Source organism: Monodon monoceros, unplaced genomic scaffold, assembly GCF_005190385.1.
Source record: "Monodon monoceros isolate NGI ecotype Baffin Bay Population unplaced genomic scaffold, NGI_Narwhal_1 Super_Scaffold_4, whole genome shotgun sequence".
Taxonomy (NCBI): domain Eukaryota; kingdom Metazoa; phylum Chordata; class Mammalia; order Artiodactyla; family Monodontidae; genus Monodon; species Monodon monoceros.
The window spans coordinates 34,873,625-34,890,492 of NW_021703781.1; the positions used below are offsets into that span (position 1 = coordinate 34,873,625).

The 16,868-nt window shown below is 51.5% G+C and overlaps 1 protein-coding gene across 1 annotated transcript; it reads left to right on the forward strand.

Annotated features, from left to right (window-relative positions):
- Positions 1 to 14,953: 14,953 nt before the first annotated feature.
- LOC114883300 (neuropeptide Y receptor type 4) lies at positions 14,954 to 16,207 on the forward strand. Its single transcript, XM_029200964.1, has one exon. The coding sequence runs from the start codon at positions 14,972 to 14,974 to the stop codon at positions 16,103 to 16,105; it is 1,134 nt and encodes a 377-aa protein (XP_029056797.1). The 5' UTR covers positions 14,954 to 14,971; the 3' UTR covers positions 16,106 to 16,207.
- Positions 16,208 to 16,868: the final 661 nt, after the last annotated feature.

The following is a 16,868-nucleotide window of genomic DNA, read 5'->3' on the forward strand; positions in this document are numbered from 1 at the left end:
GGAAAACATTTCCTGGATCATAATAGGTTAGTAAGACAAAGGATCCAGAAAATCTTTAATCTGATGATTAAACAGGGCCTAATCTGAAAATTAACACCTGGAGTGGTATATCAACAAGAATTTTCACCTGTTCTGGGATGAACCTCCCAGCGCTGTGGGACAAAATTTGGTCATGAAATGTCTCCTAAACATTGGTCTAATTTCCGACCAAGAGGAGGGACTGATAAATGGAATATTTATAAATGTAATGGAATATTTATAAATGGAGTATTTCCTGCCATATCACTAAACAAAGGATGTCATAGTCATCAACGATTGCAGCCCTCCAACGTGAGCCAGTGAGCCCTGAGGGAACTCAGGGCTGAAAAGAATACCTGCCATTTAGTAGCCAACTGACTGCAGCCACTCCCTACGGTGAGCCCTGAGGAAACTCGGGATGTGAAAGCACAGGATACAGGCCCCACATGGCTGAGGTGCATATCAAAGGAATGATTACAGTGAGCCCAGACTCTTGCATCTTCCCATACACTGAAAAGCACTAAATTCCTTAATTTGAGATACCTGGTTTTCCTTAGTTAACAATAACCTTTTGACGTTCTGACTACCTGCCCTTTGTTATAAAACTTCTATATAACGCAGCTCCCCTCCTCGTCTCCCCGGAGCAGTTTCTCAGAGTTCACTGAAACGCTGTCTGCTGGGCTGCAGTCCTCATTTTGCCCCAAATAACTCGCAACTCTTATGTTGTGTTTTTTTTTTAAGTCAACACTGCCATTTCTTGATTACAGAAAATAGGCTTCATTCAGTCTCCATTACTTTCCCTGAGTTCCAACCAGCAGGTTCAAACAGTTGCTAATTAGGGAAGGGAGGGGGATGCGGAGACTAGGGAGGAACTGCCAAAAGAAACAATAGTGCAGCCTTGGGGTAGGGTCCTGGTTCCCCCTCAAGGGACGTGCAAAACAATACCTTTGAGCTGTTTTGCAGATACTGAAACCCCAGCCAGGTGGGAGAAGTTAACTGCATGCTTCCCACAAGCACGTAGACCTCAGGCCACCAGGTGGAACCAGAAGGTTGATGATGCTGCCTCCCACTTACCTCACCACCAACCCAATCAGAAAAATGTCCACAAGCTGATCATGCCCTCTTCGAACCATTACTAATAAAACTCTTCACTACCCCCTCCCTGTTGGGACGCATAGTTTTTGAGGGCACTAGCCCGCTCTGGCCGCCTTTGCCTGGCAAAGCAATAAAGCTATTCTTTTGTACTTCACCCAAAACTTTGTTTCCAAGATTTAATTCGGTGTCAGGGTACAGAGGCCAGATGCAGCTTCACTTACAGGGCACCCAGCACCTAGTTCCAGGCTGCCTGATTCACCTGCATAAAGATGTGCGTGAACCACCTCCAAGGCCAGTTTGCTTCACTGGTCAGCACCCACCATCTCCTTCGAGTGCCCCCTGGTCCAGGGATGCCGGCTCCCACAAAGCTACGCCTCATGACCCAGGGCTTGGAGCTCTGGGGGACGTCTGGGCAAAAGCCTGGGCACTCCTGGTGCAGCGGGAGGCCATCTCCTCTTACTTGTGACAAGGCAGCACATAACGCAGCCCACTGGCTTCCTGGGCAGCCCATTAGGGAATCAGGGATCCTGGGCTCCGAGGGGTCGGGGCGGGGAGCGCCTCTGAGGACACGCACTGGCGCGCATGCAATGCTTCCCTCACTGCCTACCACCGACCCCCCCTGCAGCCCTCACCCCTCCTGCACCCCCTCCTCCATGCACCCCCAAGGACCTGGAAGGCGGCAGCAAGGGGTGGGGGGAACTAGAGCCTTAAAGCCCACCCGCGTCCTTCAAGGCGAGGGAGGAACGCATCTTCCTAACAGTACTTCTCTCAGGGATCAGCCTGAAAGCAAGGACCCTGTGAGGCCCTCCTGGACACAAAAGCCTTTCTGTGTCTCCCGTTTCTGGTTTGTAGGAAGTAGGCGTCATTCAGCCCCGAGTTCCAAACAGCAGGTTCAAACATTTGCAAATCAGGGAAGGGAGGGGAGGGATGCGCAAACAAGGGAGAGGCAATCCAGAAACAATGTGCAGCCTTGGGGCTGGGTCCAGGTTCCTCCTCAAGGAAAATACAAAGCAAGATCTTTGAGTTCTTCAAGGGACCTACGAGCCAATGGATGAGTTTCGAGCCCGGGGATGAGTTGTAAACCCGAGAGCCCAAGACTCAATCAAATACTGGAACCTACTGTAAGAGTGGGGGGAATGGTTAGGAGGCTGAGTCCCACTGCAGCGGCTCCAGCCCTGGGACACCGCACATCCCCGCCCCCCCCACTTCCCCTCGCTCAGTAGGTGGGGCGCTGCGACCGCAGCTGGGACGCTGAGACTGCGCCTCCCCCTCCCCATTCCCCTCAGGAGGCGCAGGTTGGACCTCTCCCCACTCCCGCCGGCCCCGGTGAGCCGGGTGGAAGGCAGGAGCTAGACGGGGGAACCTGGACCAAGACGCTGCCCCCAGCTCTTCCTAAACAGCAGCGACGGCTCCGAGCGAACGCGAACACGTGGGACTCAAAAGTTGGTCTCCCGCAGCAGCCCAGGGACGCGGTACTGGGTCCGCCCCTACTTACCAGGCGCGGGGCCCCGAGGGCGGACTGGGCTTCGGCTGGCGGGGTCCAGCCCGAGTGCGGCGGCGGTGCGGCCGCGGGCGAGGTCGAGGGTCGCGCCGCCCTCCCCTCGGGCTGCGGGGCAGCGCAGCGGCGGCAGAGAGAAGAGACGCCAAGCCGGGAGTTCGGGCTCCGCGGGGACCCGGGCTTCACTCTAGGCGTCGGGGGTGGGTCCGCTCGGCCCTAAGTCTCTAGAGGAGGGGGGCGGGGGCGGCGGAGAGTGTGGGGAGCTAAAAGGAGGAAGCGGGGCCAGAGCCGGCGGCGGGGCACCAGGCCTCCGCAAAGAGTTTCCACCTTATGAAGATCCGCTGGCCACGCAGCCCACGCGTCGCCCACGCGCCGCCTGCTCCTATGCCTTGGCGCGAGCGCCCCCTGGGGGCCGGGAGGAAGGCGGGCAGGGAGCGGAGTGCACCGCCCGGCCCCTCCGTGCCCCGCCCTCCGGGTGTCCCGAAGCGGGCGGTCCGGACTGGGGTAGGCCCGCCTTGGCAGCAGACCTGGCTCCTGGCTATGCCCCATCGCTCACCTGCAGCTCCTGGGGACACGTCTCCTCTCCACTTTGGGGTAAAGCGGGGATATCTGGAAGCGAGTAGGAGTGATGCTTCTTTTCGCACGCATTCCAGGAAACTTCTTGGATGGTTGTTCAACTGCCACAAAAAACGGTGAGGATATCGCTCACCTCTGCATCCTCAAGGTCTCCAAGAGCGCCTGGCCTATGGTAGGAGCCTGGTAATTATTTTTTAGTAAATAAGTGCATGAATAAATGGATCATGAGGCTTTTTTTCATCCCATAATGTCTTCTGGAATACATCCACTTCACAAATAAGAAGATAAAGAAATTCTTGGGGAGCACCAATGTTTTAAAATAAATATAAACAGGCTGTCTTATGTAAGGAGTAACCACTGCCACATGTTCTGAAGCACTTTAGAAAGGAAATGTGGCTTTCCTGTTCCAAACTTATTAAAAGTCGAATTCAGACAAATGAGCACTGGAGGTGTATACTGTGCCTTACGTCTGATTCTTTCTGCAACAACAGATAAACTAGACGGCTACAGTAATCAAAGAGGATTATTCCACATCCAGAAATGGAGCCAGCTGTCAGGTGGAGGAGCACACAAGCCAAAGGAGGCCTGTTGGCGTTTTTGAGAGTGTCTGCTTCCAGCATAAGGTTTACTTTATTTATTTACATTTTTATTTTATTTTATTTTATTTTATTTTTAAAAATCTATTATTTATGAAACCATTCTCTTTGGTCAGATATATACTGGTATTGAAAACAGTTAAAACATGTAATGGTTATCTACAGAAAAATCATTTCTGATTGTTGTATTCCCTCAATAGCATATGCATCTACACAGGTGCAAGGATATTATATTCCCCAAACATTTTATATTCAGAATTAAATTTTAAAGGACCATGTTTTCCATAGTTTTGGTCTGGTGAACAGGTTATTAAAAAAAAAACCATTAAAAGGGGCACAAGTCATCAGAATAGGCACCCAATATCACAATAGGCACCAACCATCAGAATAGGTGCCAACTATCAGAACAAGGCATCAGCCGTCAGAACAAGCACCGATGACCAGAAGAGGCATCAACCATCAGAATGCTTGACATACTGTTTATTCCCCGTTGAACTTTCACTTCACTTATTCATGTATTTATATTGGAAAGGACTCAGCTTTCTGTTTGATTCAGTGGGTTATTATCCATTACTTTCATTGTTTATTTTAATCCTCACATTGTCCCAGATTTGACCAGTGAGGACCTCTTCAAACTGGATTCTGGGTCTTTTTAACATGCTCCATCATTCTTAGAGCATTTTGTTACTTTGTAGGCCCCAAAGATCTTACAGGCTCATCTTGTATTTTCCCTGCCCCTTGGATTCTTTTAATGGAGAATGGCTTTTAGAAGTCAGATATGGGTGCTAGGTGTGCTCATTGCTATTGGGGTGCTCATTACTCCTAGGCTGTCTCAGTGGACAGAACAAAAAGTGTGTGTGTATATGTGTGTCTCACAATTACATTAATATTTATCTCTATATATTGAAAGCCATTAATTTACATAATATCTCTAATTCTAATTCAAAGCCACAGGGCTCATTCTGGTTTTCTCCCCTTCTGTATTTGTAACTGCCTTCTTAATCAGTGAGAAAACTGGCTCCCATCATTCTTAATATATTCGCTTTGCTTGGTTGATCTCCCTGCATGGAGCCAACTTCCCATAGTAGGACACCCTCCCACCAGCACCTCATTCTGCTTGGGCTTTGGCATTCCACCTTGGCTGTTCCCTTTTCTTGTGTGGACACCCTCTTCATTGTATTTGGGCTGTGACACTCTGCTCCCCTGTATGGATACTCTCTTTGTTCTGTTCTGGCTCTGACATCCCATGCCAGACCCTCCCCACCACGGGGTGCTCTGCTCTCACAGTGCTGGGCTGCTCCAGTAGCTGCCCTACCCTGTGCAGATGTACTCCTCCCTACTCAGCTCCAACACCCACCTGGTCTGCCCCTTATGGGGACATCCTCTCATTCCACTTGGGCTCCAACTCCCTGCTCTTAGCCTCTGAGACTCCCTAACCCTGGCCCATCCTCATGAATGCTGAGTCTCTGGTGATGGTGCCATGCCTCTAGACTATGGCAGTTAATCAGGTAGCCCTTCCTCCACAGTCCCCTAGTTCTATGACTGGATTGTCTCCCCTGATTCCATTAGCTGTAGGGTGGTAACTTCTTTTGCTAGTCTTTGACTGCCTCACCATATCCTGTATTTTCCCTTAACTCTGCCCACGCCTCTCTGTTACCTTCCCATTTAGATCTCTTCATGTGACTATCTGGGGGTGAACTCTCCTGCTTAGAGTACGACTGATATGCTACCTTTCATTTTCTTGGTCTCCCTTCCTGGAAATTTTATCAATTGGATAATGGATCATTTGCGTTAATCATCTATGCCTCTTACTTTTGCATAGAATTTCCATCTTTTTGTGTTTTTGCTCTACATTATAAGACATTTCTTTACCTTCCCAGTATTCCCATCCCTCCCAATAAAATATTTTTCAGTTTCAGCAATCATACGTTTAATTTTCAAGGGTTCTTTCTTGCTTTCTTGGTCTTATGTTTTCATAGCAATCTGCCCTTATTTGCTGGATTCAGCAACTTTGTTAATCTCCCTAAGGATTAATGGAAGTTTCTTGTCTCTTAAGGTTCTTTTCTATTTCCTGAGGTATTTCAGCTTCTTTTGAGGCCAATTATTTTATTTATCTTGATGTTTTTTTCTTTTGTGCTGTTGATTTTCTGAATGTATGGGACACTTTGGTTCTCTGTTCATAAGAATGGGAAAGTAAATTGATTTTCCTGGATAGCCGATGAGGCTTTCCTTTGCTATGGGTCTTCCAGGGAAAAAGCAAGACAGCTACCTGGGAGCTCTCTGTATGGGCGACATACTTGTCAGCTTCCCTTTAGAATGAGCAGGTGGAAGGCCAGGGACATTTCACAGAGGGCTGTGTCTCCAAGAATGAGTAGGAGTTTTCCAAGTGCAAAATGAGCTCAATGAGTCCAGGTTCTGGAAGCAACATCTACACAAGCCTGGATGTGTAAAACACAATGATATTCCCTAAAAATGAAGAGTTTATGTGGAGAAGGAGTCTGGGGGAGGCACCTTAGGAAACCTTAAGGAGAAACAGTGTCAGACTGATTTTATTTATTTAATCATTTAGAATTTGTTTTTAAATTTTTACTAGGGTATAATTTATATATAGCCCAGTGCAGATATCTTAATGGATGAAGTTATGTGTATTTATACATTCAAGTGACAACCACCCAGACTGGCGATATAAAACATTTCCATCACCCCAGAAAGAGTGTCAGGCTGACTTTACAGGCTCCCATGGCTGAGCACGTAGAGTCTGTTAGGACCCTGTTGGACTAATTCAGGAGAGAGGTGTGGATTGTGCCATGTGGCTGGAGAGGTTTTCAACTAGAATTGGTAGGCACTGCTCATTAGCTGTGGGTAGGGAGCTCAGGGAGGTGGACAGGCACATAGGACACAGGAATGATAACAGCAGCCACAGATCTCCAGGATGTGTTTCCTGCCAGGGACTGTACTAGGAGCTGTTTGCATCTCATCTCATTTTTTCTCAAGCAAGATTTTATTACTGACTCCATTTTACAAAAGAGAATCTGAGGCTTGGCGAGTTGGCTCCCACGCCTAGCTCCTGACCACTCACCACACGGGTTCTCAGGATGCTCAAAGTAATAGCAAATGGCCAGCAAGGAAGTGGGTTGGGTCCATCTTCACTTCCTGACCCTCAGCTTTCTCCATCAGACCAAGGACAGCATTGATTGACCTTGCAGTGGACTGAGAGTTCAAACTTTGAGGTATCGAGGGCCAAACACACCTTTTTGACTCCAAGGTGATTCACGTGGAACATTCCTAAGGGGGCAAGGAGTGAGGTCTGTCACTAAGCTATTAAGGAAGGTCAATGTCTAGGAGGTTGGACAAAGCCAGACACTTTTATGGTGCAGGGAAAACCCTACTGAGCCCCTTCCTCAGAGACTGCAGAATGCAGCCTGGCCACTGGCAGGACCTCCCAGACTGGGGTCCTGGCCCCAGATGCCAGCGAGTGGGGAAGTACAGCTCCCGGTTTCTTGCTCATGGGCTTTGCTTTCTTGGGGAGCTCCAGATATTCTTGCTCTGCTCTGTTCAGGGCTCAGCTGCCACCAGGGATTGCTGTTTCCTTCCCCGGCTGAGCAAAGGGTCTGATAGCTAGCTCCTGCTGCATTGGTTTAACTAGGAATGTCGGCTATCAGGCACTCCTTCCCCTTCTCGGGGGCTCTCCGGTGCTGAAGAAGGAGTTCGGACTTTGGGTTCAAACCCCAACCCCACCATCTACAATTTGGATGACTGAGACAAGTCATTCCACTTCTTTGAGCCTCAGTTTTGTCACCTGTGAAATGGGGGTGATCATACTTCACAAGGTGGGAGTGAGGATGGAATAAGAGAAAGTGCTGCTGCCTGGCGCAGGAGCTGGTCACTATTTTCACTGCTCCCTCAGCTGCTCTCTGATCCATGGGGGCTTGGGCTCAGGCCTGGGAGCCCTGGGCAGTTGCTCAAAGGGCTCACCTGTAAGACCTCAGCCCTCGGCCCCACACAGCTTGCCCACGAGGAGGAGGTGTCAGTGTCTGAGTTCTTGCCCACACAGAGAACAGGTGTCTATAGGTGAATGGTTTCTGGACGGGAAGGACTCTTCACTTTATTATTTTTTTAGTTTTTACTTTTTTGGCCACACTGCGCGGCTTGTGGGATCCTAGTTCCCTGACCAGGGATCGAACCCCTGCCCCCTGCAGTGAAAGCACAGAGTCCTAACCACTGGACCACCAGGGAAGTCCCAAATACTCTTCCCTTTAGACTCCTGGAAGCCATCATTATGATTAAGTTCCGTCAAATGCATTCCTTCCTTCCTTTGTTGGATGCTGTCACTGTATATGGACCCATGCTGGGCTCTGAGGGCAGAGACAAGGAATAGTGCCCTAGACACGGGGAGTATGTTGTGTAAACATACAAGCAGGCTTCGCCACCTGCCTCTGCAGCAGAGCGCAGAAGGCTGCGGGAATGCGTCATGGCACAGGGGACATCGGAGCTGGGCTGCGAAGGAGGAGCAGCATTTTCCCAGGCAATCAAGGCAGGGACGAGAGTGGTCCTGAAAGAAGACATGGCAGCTGCAAACCTGGAGGGGCCAGTGAGCAGAGGCATGGGTGTTTGGCAGACTGGATCTGAGTGTTTCTTAGCTGAGTGACTTTGGGTAAGTTGCTCGATGCTTGAGTCTCACTTGGCTTCATCAGTAAAACAGAAATAAAAATGCCCACCTCTCAGAGCTGTTGTGATGATCCAATAGGGTAACGTCTGCAGAGCCCACATGGGCCATAAATGACAGCTGTCATTCTAGAAAGCTGTCACTGCCCACAACTCTGGAAACATTTCCATAGTCGGCACCATGGATGGTGCCTCTGGGATTACTTGGTGTGTTGCGGGGAACGGCTGGGCGGTCTGGGCCGTGTCCTGTGGGTCATGGGGAGCCATGGAAGGTTTTTTCCCCCCAGCTTTATTGAGATATAGATGACATATAACATTATGTACATTTAAGGTGTACAATGAGTTGATTTGATACATTTATATATGGCAAAAGGATTACCACCACAGCATTAGCTAATACCTCCATCCCATCACATAATTACCATTTCTTTTTTTCGTGGTGAGAACATTTAAGATCTACTGTCTTAGCAACTTTCAAGTATATAATACAGTATCATTAGCTATAATCACCAAGCTGTACATTAGATCCCCAGAACTTGTTAATCTTATAACAGGAAGTTTGGACCCTTTGACCAATTATCTCCCCATTTCCTCAACCCCCTGGCCCCTGGTAACCGCTGCTTTACTCCGCTTCTGTGAGTTGGAGCCATGGAAGGTTTTAGAGAAGAGTTGTATATGTCAGATACTTAGGAAGTTCCCCAGAAGCAAAGCCTACTCTCAGGAGGTCCTCCAAGTACACACGTGATTTTACCATGTGGCCTTCTGGAGGAAATTATAAGTTAGTGTATTCAAAATTGAAGCAGCCTTTGTAATAAACATTGTCCCCTTTCAGGCAAGTCCTGTTTCACGTGGACTCCAATGGAGAAGTGCTTTCTTTTTTTTCTTTTCTTTTTTTTTTTTGCGGTACACGGGCCTCTCACTGTTGTGGCCTCTCCCGTTGCAGAGCACAGGCTCCGGACGCGCAGGCTCAGTGGCCGTGGCTCACGGGCCCAGCCGCTCTGCGTCACGCGGGATCCTCCCAGACTGGGGCATGAACCCGTGTTCCCTGCATCGGCAGGCGGACTCTCAACCACTGCACCACCAGGGAAGCCCCAAGAGAAGTGCTTTCTTACTTGATTCTTGTTGCAACAATCTTGGAGGCCTTTCCAGGATCTACCAGGGCCTCCGTGACTGTTCCCACATGCACCTCTGAAAGCCCTGGCATTTTCCAGCCACACCGCCCTTCAGTGAGCTGCAGTGAGCCAATGCCTCCAGTCTCAGGGCCTTTGCGCTTACTGTGCCCTCTGCCTGGCCCACATATCTAAAGCTGACCCATTTCCCCACAGCATCTCACTCCCTGCAATAACTTATTAACTTATTTACTTGTCCCTGATGGGCCTTCTCCCCCCAGGGCTGGGAACTCCAGGATAACACAAGGACAGGAACTCTGTTTTGCTCAGCTCTGTGTCTAGAAGGAGAGCCAGGTTCATAGGAGGCCTATAATTAATATTTGTGAACGAGTTTATGAAAGGCAGGTCTTCTTATGCCCATTTCATGGATGAGGACACTGGGGCTCAGAGAGAACACCAACAGGGCAGTTCCAGCCCTCTTGTGTGTAGGGTCGGGGTGGGCGTTGGGGAGGCCGGCGTGCGGGGCTGCAGCTCCTGGCGCACGGCGGACGGGCTCGCGGCTGCAGCTCCGGAGCAGGCGCCTGGGTCGCCTGCAGCTGGTCAGAGCGTCCTCAAGGGCGGTGCGGGCGGCAGACTGGGCGGGCACTGGCGGCGGCGGCGCGGGAGAGAGGCAAGCGGGCGGGGAGACCGGCAGGGCGGCTCCGCTCCACACGCAGAGAGCGCCGGGCCGCCGGAGCAGGTGAGACCGGCGCGGGCCCCGCGATTTGCCCCGTGGATCCCAGGGGCAGAAGGGACCCGGGCCCGAGGGGTCCCCGGGAAGCCGCACGCTTCCTCTGCCGGGCGCCTGGGGAGGGCTCGCCGGGTGGGCTTTGCAGGGGCTCAGAGCCGCGCAACCGGGGCGGTGCGGGGAGCCCTGCTCCTCGAGCGGACTTGGGCTCCTTCAGTCTCACCTGTCCTCATCTGTGTGCTGCCGGGAGAGCAGGTAAGGGGTGCGTGGAAAATGTGGGCGCCGCGGGCTTTAGGAGACAGAAGCTGTTTGCTGAAATTTCGGGAAACAAAGCAGACATTCTTCTCTCCATTCTTAACCTCATGGGAGAATTGATATTATTTGTATTATCCATTAGTTTTCCTCTGAGTGCTGGGAAGGCAGGCTGCAGTGGAGGGCTCCCCCCCCCACCCCGCTCCCCGGGTTGCAGAACGAGAGCTGCTTGGGATCTAAACCCGGAGACACTATTTCACTGACTTGGCACAATAGTCTGCCTTCCCGCTCCCAGAATCGCCACCCCCTGGGGTGTGCCTGGAGGACCTGAGGTCTCCTGGCCCTCACTGGGCATCTCTGAGGAATGCAGTGGGAAGTGAGGGACAGTCTTGGTGTGAGGGCCCTCGGGGGAACTCCAAATCACCCAGAAGGGTCTGAAGTGGTCGGAGTGGCCCCAGCTCAGCAGCCTTGGGGAGTGGATGCAATCACCTTGAGGTGATCCTGGTGAAGAGTTGCATTGCTGGAGGCTGAAAGGGATAGACACTCGCTTGTGATAGCCCTTCAAGCCTACGTCTCTCCCCTGGGAGCTGTGCTCTTGTGTTCTGCCCCGGCGAGGGGCCTCTGGGGTTCCGAACTGTGTCGGGAAGGAGGCAGCTCTACCTAGGAGTGTCATTCCATTAGGGACTCCAAACCCGCATCTGCTTGGGAAGGATGAGGGGCTGGAGAGGCTGGGCTGTCCGCAGAGCTGCCCCGGGAGGAGGGTGCTCTGAGCCAGCATGCTGGGGCCCGAGGCCAGGGGATGCTGGGCAGCTGCCACCCCACCTGGGGCATCTTCTCACTTGGGCGAGCCACATCCCGGCACCCCCAGGTGCTCACCCAGTCACGCTTTGTTGGGGACCTTGGATGTCCCTCTCCAACCCTGCCTCTACCGCTCCACCTGCCCCACGTTAGTTCACCTCCTGCTTCAAGACAGGCCCCGCTCCTCTTTCCTCCTTTTCAAAATCTCTGTCTGGCAGGGCCTGGTGCAGGGGGCTTCAGAATCAGACTGACCAGGGTTCCAGTTCAGCTTTGCCACTTACTGACTGTGGGGACGTTGGCCAGGTCCCTTCATCTAACTGGGCCTCAGTGTCCTCCTCTTTGAAATGCGGCTGCTATTAGATCCAACCATGTGAATTTGCTGTCTTTGCAGGTTGAAAGCGCTTGGATACTGGCAATTTCACATGGTTCAGCCTAGGAACGCCTTCCTCCCAGGGCTGCAGTGTGGATTAATGATCAGGGAGATGTCTTGTGCCCAAAGCTCAGTGAAGGCTAAAGTCCCTTCTGCCCTCTGTCTCCCAGCGAAGTGTGCGCTCTCCAGGGTGAGGCAAGACACACCCCCTCCTTGGGCTCCCTGCGAGACTGGGCTCCCGCCTTCCCTCCCCTGCCTGTCTTTCCAAATTCCCCTTCCTGCTCCTCTGGGTATGGCAGGCTCAGTTGCTTCCATTCTCTCCCCAACCCCTGCCCAGGTACAGCCCCTGAGGCTGCTTGGGCCTCCCATGTGTCTGCGGGACCAAACTCAGACCAGAGTCACCTCTGCGTGCGTGCTGCCACTGCCTTCTCCCTACTGCCCCTGTGCACTTTCTACAGAAGGAGACCAGCTTTTGTGCTGACCTGGGGCTCAGGGGTTTGAATTATTACTGCCTTGCCCCTGGAGAATGCTTTTGGAAATCCTCAGTTCCTGTGTACAGAGGGCCTTTCTGGCGTAGGGGCTTATGGAGTGGTCCCCTCCCTGGTGTTCCCTTCCAGCACCTGCAGCTCTGGAGAAAGATGCAAGGACAAGCTGGCGGTTCTGCTCCTTTCTTGGTCCCCCAAAGATCTCCTTCCCATGTTGATGCTCTCGCAGCCCCAGCACTTCCCTCCTCTGCCCCAGTCCCAGAAGCTGCTGGGAAGGGCTGATTTGGGTTCAGGCATCTGTGTGATCTAATCAGTGGGGACTGGTGTGGGGTTTCCCGGCTCACTGGTGACCATCCCTTGTGTTAGCTCTTTATGGATTCTCTGAGAAGAGGGCTGCAAGCCAGGCAGATCCCCAGTGCTACCTTCAGCCCTCCCCCTCCTCCTGTCTTGGCCCTTTCCCTCAATCTATTCTCTACATCCAAGTGACCTTTCTGGAATGAACTTGGGCTTGCTGGCAGCCTTTCAGCAGCTCACCCAGCATTCCTGGTCTGGCCGACCTCTCCAGCCCATCTTTTGTCACTCCCTTCCACCTACTCTAGGCTCTAGTTATTCTGAACTGCTTACTGTTCTCTGAGGAGGCTTTCTTCTTTCCTGCCTCCTTGCCTTTGTGCCCTGTTTCCTGTACCTTGAATTCCTTCCTCCACCTTGTCTATTTGGATAGTTAACTCCTCTTCATCCTTTGAGCCCTGGATCCATGTCCCCTCTTCTCTCATCTCCTTGCTTCCTTCCTCGATCTCCCAGCTCACAGGCATTCCATTCATACTGGTTTTGGCGATGGCAATGTGGCATTGAGGTTCATCTGTGTTCCTTGTGGCTAGTTCCTCTGGTCTGGGAGAGACATGGCTGTATAAGTCATCTTTGCAGACCTTGTTTCTAGCGTGGGACTTGGTACATGCTTGTTGAGTGAACGAATGAACGAAGCAGGGAGGATCTTCTGGAGCCCTCCCCGTCTAGCAATGGCACTCTGATCATGCTGAGCTTGGCCAGTTTGGAACCAATGGCGTTGTTTCCCATTGTTGACCCAGCCCTGGCTGTTGGTCAACCGAGTCTTGGGTTTCCATCTTATTTGCTGCTCCTGAGCACAGTGTATCTGCCACAGTTTCATGCAGCTATGGCTGTTTTTTCACTCAAATACTGGACCTTATATTTCACCCTGGTATATTTCATTTTGTCACATTCAATTCCAAATGACTCTTTTTGCCCGAAGACTGTGGTACCAGAAAAATCCTCTTGCCTCTGGGATTGGGTAGCCGAAATAACCAGACTATAAACTATCATTTGAATTCATGACGGTCTTGTACGTGGCAAAATGTGCCTCATCTTTATAAGCCAAATTAAATGTACAGGGAGTGACGTTTTTGACAAATAGGTTTTATTGGCCTCTGGTTAATTTTGGCTATACCCTGTAAAAACTGTCTCTAACTTAGCACTTGAACATAAAGAACATATATAATGTCCACAGTTCACAAATAGACACGACGATTATAAGGCCTTAAAGAATATCTGTAATAGGGTATTCCTCTATGAACTGTACTTATGGAAATGGGGTCCAATGCATCGGAGTCCATGGGTCAGTTGTTAAAATACAGATCCCTGGGCCCCATCCTGGACTCACTTAACTGCATCTCCTGGTGAGGGGTTCCGGAATCTGCGCTTTCAATCTGCTCCTAGAATGATTCTGATGTCTCCTGAAGGTTGAGAACTGCTTGTGGGATTAGTGATGACTAGAGAAGTCGTGAGGAAGGTGAGCCCCAGTGGTATGTGATGATGCGGTGGCGCTCCACGCCAAAATACCTGTCATTGGCATTACCACCTGGAGGCTCTGGAGTCCAAATTCCAATTAAGTCCCTTGTGTTGAGGCACCAGAGGAAAACGGCTAGGCTGGGCCGGGACATGGAGGTATGGCCCAGGCTGGAGTCTGGGAGCTGCAAGCTGTAACTTGAGCATAGGCATGGAGGGGACCCATAGGGAAGGCAGTGGGCATCCCTTGACCTTGGCCTGGTGTGTGTATACACATAGGGGTCAGGAGGAGAGAGCTGGTGTGCTGATGACCCAGTCTTTGCATACCTGGCTGTCTTCAACTCTGCCATGTGTCACCTGAGAAACAAGGCTGGCAGGGCAGGTAGGGACTGAGACCAGGAGGGCACACTGTGTGTCAAGCCCCGAGGTTTTTGTTCTGTCCTAAAGGGGGTGCCATGGAAGGACCTGAGCACATGGCAGAATGTGTTGCTGTCTCTATTTGCATAAAATGTGATAAGGGGATTTCTACCCGTGTTCCCTAAATAATTCTCCAGCCTCCAGGCCATGACTCCAGCCTCCTTCGGTCCACTCTGACCCTGAGCTGACTTGCCCCAGGTGATTTGTCACCATTCTTTCAAAGCCTCCTGAACTCTGCATACAACAATCCAACTTCTTTATCATCAAAATAACCTCAAACTCTGAGGTCAGAGGGAATTTGTGGAACAGGTTCTGACGTCAGACAGACCTGGGTTTGTATCTGGGCCCCATTACTTATTAGCTGTGTGACTATGGGCAAGTTGCTTTACATCTCTGAGTTTCAGGTCCTCTAGGTCTCAGCCTTGGGAAGGAAGCAGCCATGAACCTCTCTACCTGGTCCCCACTCTTCCCTGGATTCCACACAGGAGGCACTGTCCTTCAGTGCCCTTTGTCTTTGCTTTGCAGATGTCATCATTGAATCTCCTGGAATCTTTTCACATCCACCATGAACATCTCTCACTTCCTGGCCTTGCTGTTCCCAGAATCCCCACAGGGTCAAAACAGGAGCAAGTCAAGTTCTCTGTACACGCCATACAACTTCTCTGACTACTGCCAGGATTCTATAGACCCAATGGTCTTCATTGTCACCTCCTACAGCATTGAGACCATTGTGGGAGTCCTGGGCAACCTCTGCCTGATATGTGTGACCATTAGGCAGAAGGAGAAGGCCAATGTGACCAACCTGCTTATTGCCAACCTGGCCTTCTCTGACTTCCTCATGTGCCTCATCTGCCAGCCACTCACGGCTATCTACACCATCATGGACTACTGGATCTTTGGCGAGGTCCTTTGCAAGATATCGGCCTTTATCCAGTGTATGTCGGTGACAGTCTCCATCCTCTCGCTCGTACTTGTGGCTCTGGAGAGGCATCAGCTCATCATCAATCCAACAGGCTGGAAACCCAGTGTCTCGCAGGCCTACCTGGGGATTGTGGTCATCTGGCTCATCGCGGGCTTCCTTTCCCTGCCCTTCCTGGCTAACAGCATCCTAGAGAATGTCTTTCATAAGAACCACTCCAAGGCTCTGGAGTTTCTGGTGGATAAGGTGGTCTGTACTGAGTCCTGGCCACTGGACCATCACCGCATCATCTACACCACCTTTCTGCTGCTCTTCCAGTACTGCATCCCACTGGCCTTCATCTTGGTCTGCTACGCTCGCATCTACCAGCGTCTGCGGAAGCGGGGGCGGGTATTCCGCAAGGGCACCTACAGCTTTCGGGCTTGGCAGATGAAGCGGATCAATGTGGTCCTTGTGGTAATGGTGGCTGCCTTTGCTGTGCTTTGGCTGCCCCTGCATGTGTTCAACAGCCTGGAGGACTGGTACCATGAGGCCATCCCCATCTGTCATGGCAACCTCATCTTCTTGGTGTGCCACCTGCTTGCCATGGCCTCTACCTGTGTCAACCCTTTCATCTATGGTTTTCTCAACACCAACTTCAAGAAGGAGGTCAAGGCCTTGGTGCTGACTTGCCAGCAGAGCGTCCCTGTGGAGGAGTCCGAGCATCTGCCTCTGTCCACAGTGCACACGGAAGTCTCCAAAGGGTCTCTGAGGCTCAGTGGCAGGTCCAACCCCATCTAGCCAGGTTTAGGGCTTCTCTCTGCCATGTTCATTACCAGCCTCCCTCACTTAGCTAAGTGGGCACGTTGCAAGCTGGGGGTGGCACTGGCTTTGTGGGGCCCAGATAGGGGCCTTGTGAAGCCGAGCATTCTGATGGTTCAGCTGTTGTTCTTGGGAGAATTCTGAGTCTGGGTTCTGCAGGTCACACACAGTATGTCTTGCACCCTGAGCAGATGCCGGAGCCGGAGATGGTCTGATTGATGGTCTGTAGTTCATTCTGGTAACTCAGCAACAGATGCCCAGCCTGGGAGCCCAGGGATTTCACTTCCACCCGTGAGGCTGCAAGGCCGTGGTGGGGTGAGGGGAAGAACATGTGGAGTCAGAGCTCTGGACCTTGGTAAACCCCTAACCTCTGTGGGAGACGATGTTTGTGGATGGGCTTTGTAAGTGGTAAAGAGTTCTATGGAGGCAAGACAGGGGGGTTACTGTATATCATTAGCACATCCAGCTGCAGAGAATGGACCCTGGCAGCCAGCTCACACTCCTCTGTGGTAGGAAGATCAGCCCTGAGCAGCAGGAATTCCAGGGTTCACATGCTACTCCATCCTTTTTCTCTTTCTTTGTGTCTGCCACCTTGAATGGAAATAAGCCTGCAAGTATATCTCCTTGATAGGACTGTGGGCCCCTTGAGGGTGACATCTGTATTGTCAAAGAGCTTGGGTCCCCTATGCCTGGGACAGTCCCTGGCCCAGGGAGAGAGCTGCAGAAAGATTTACCGTGGTGA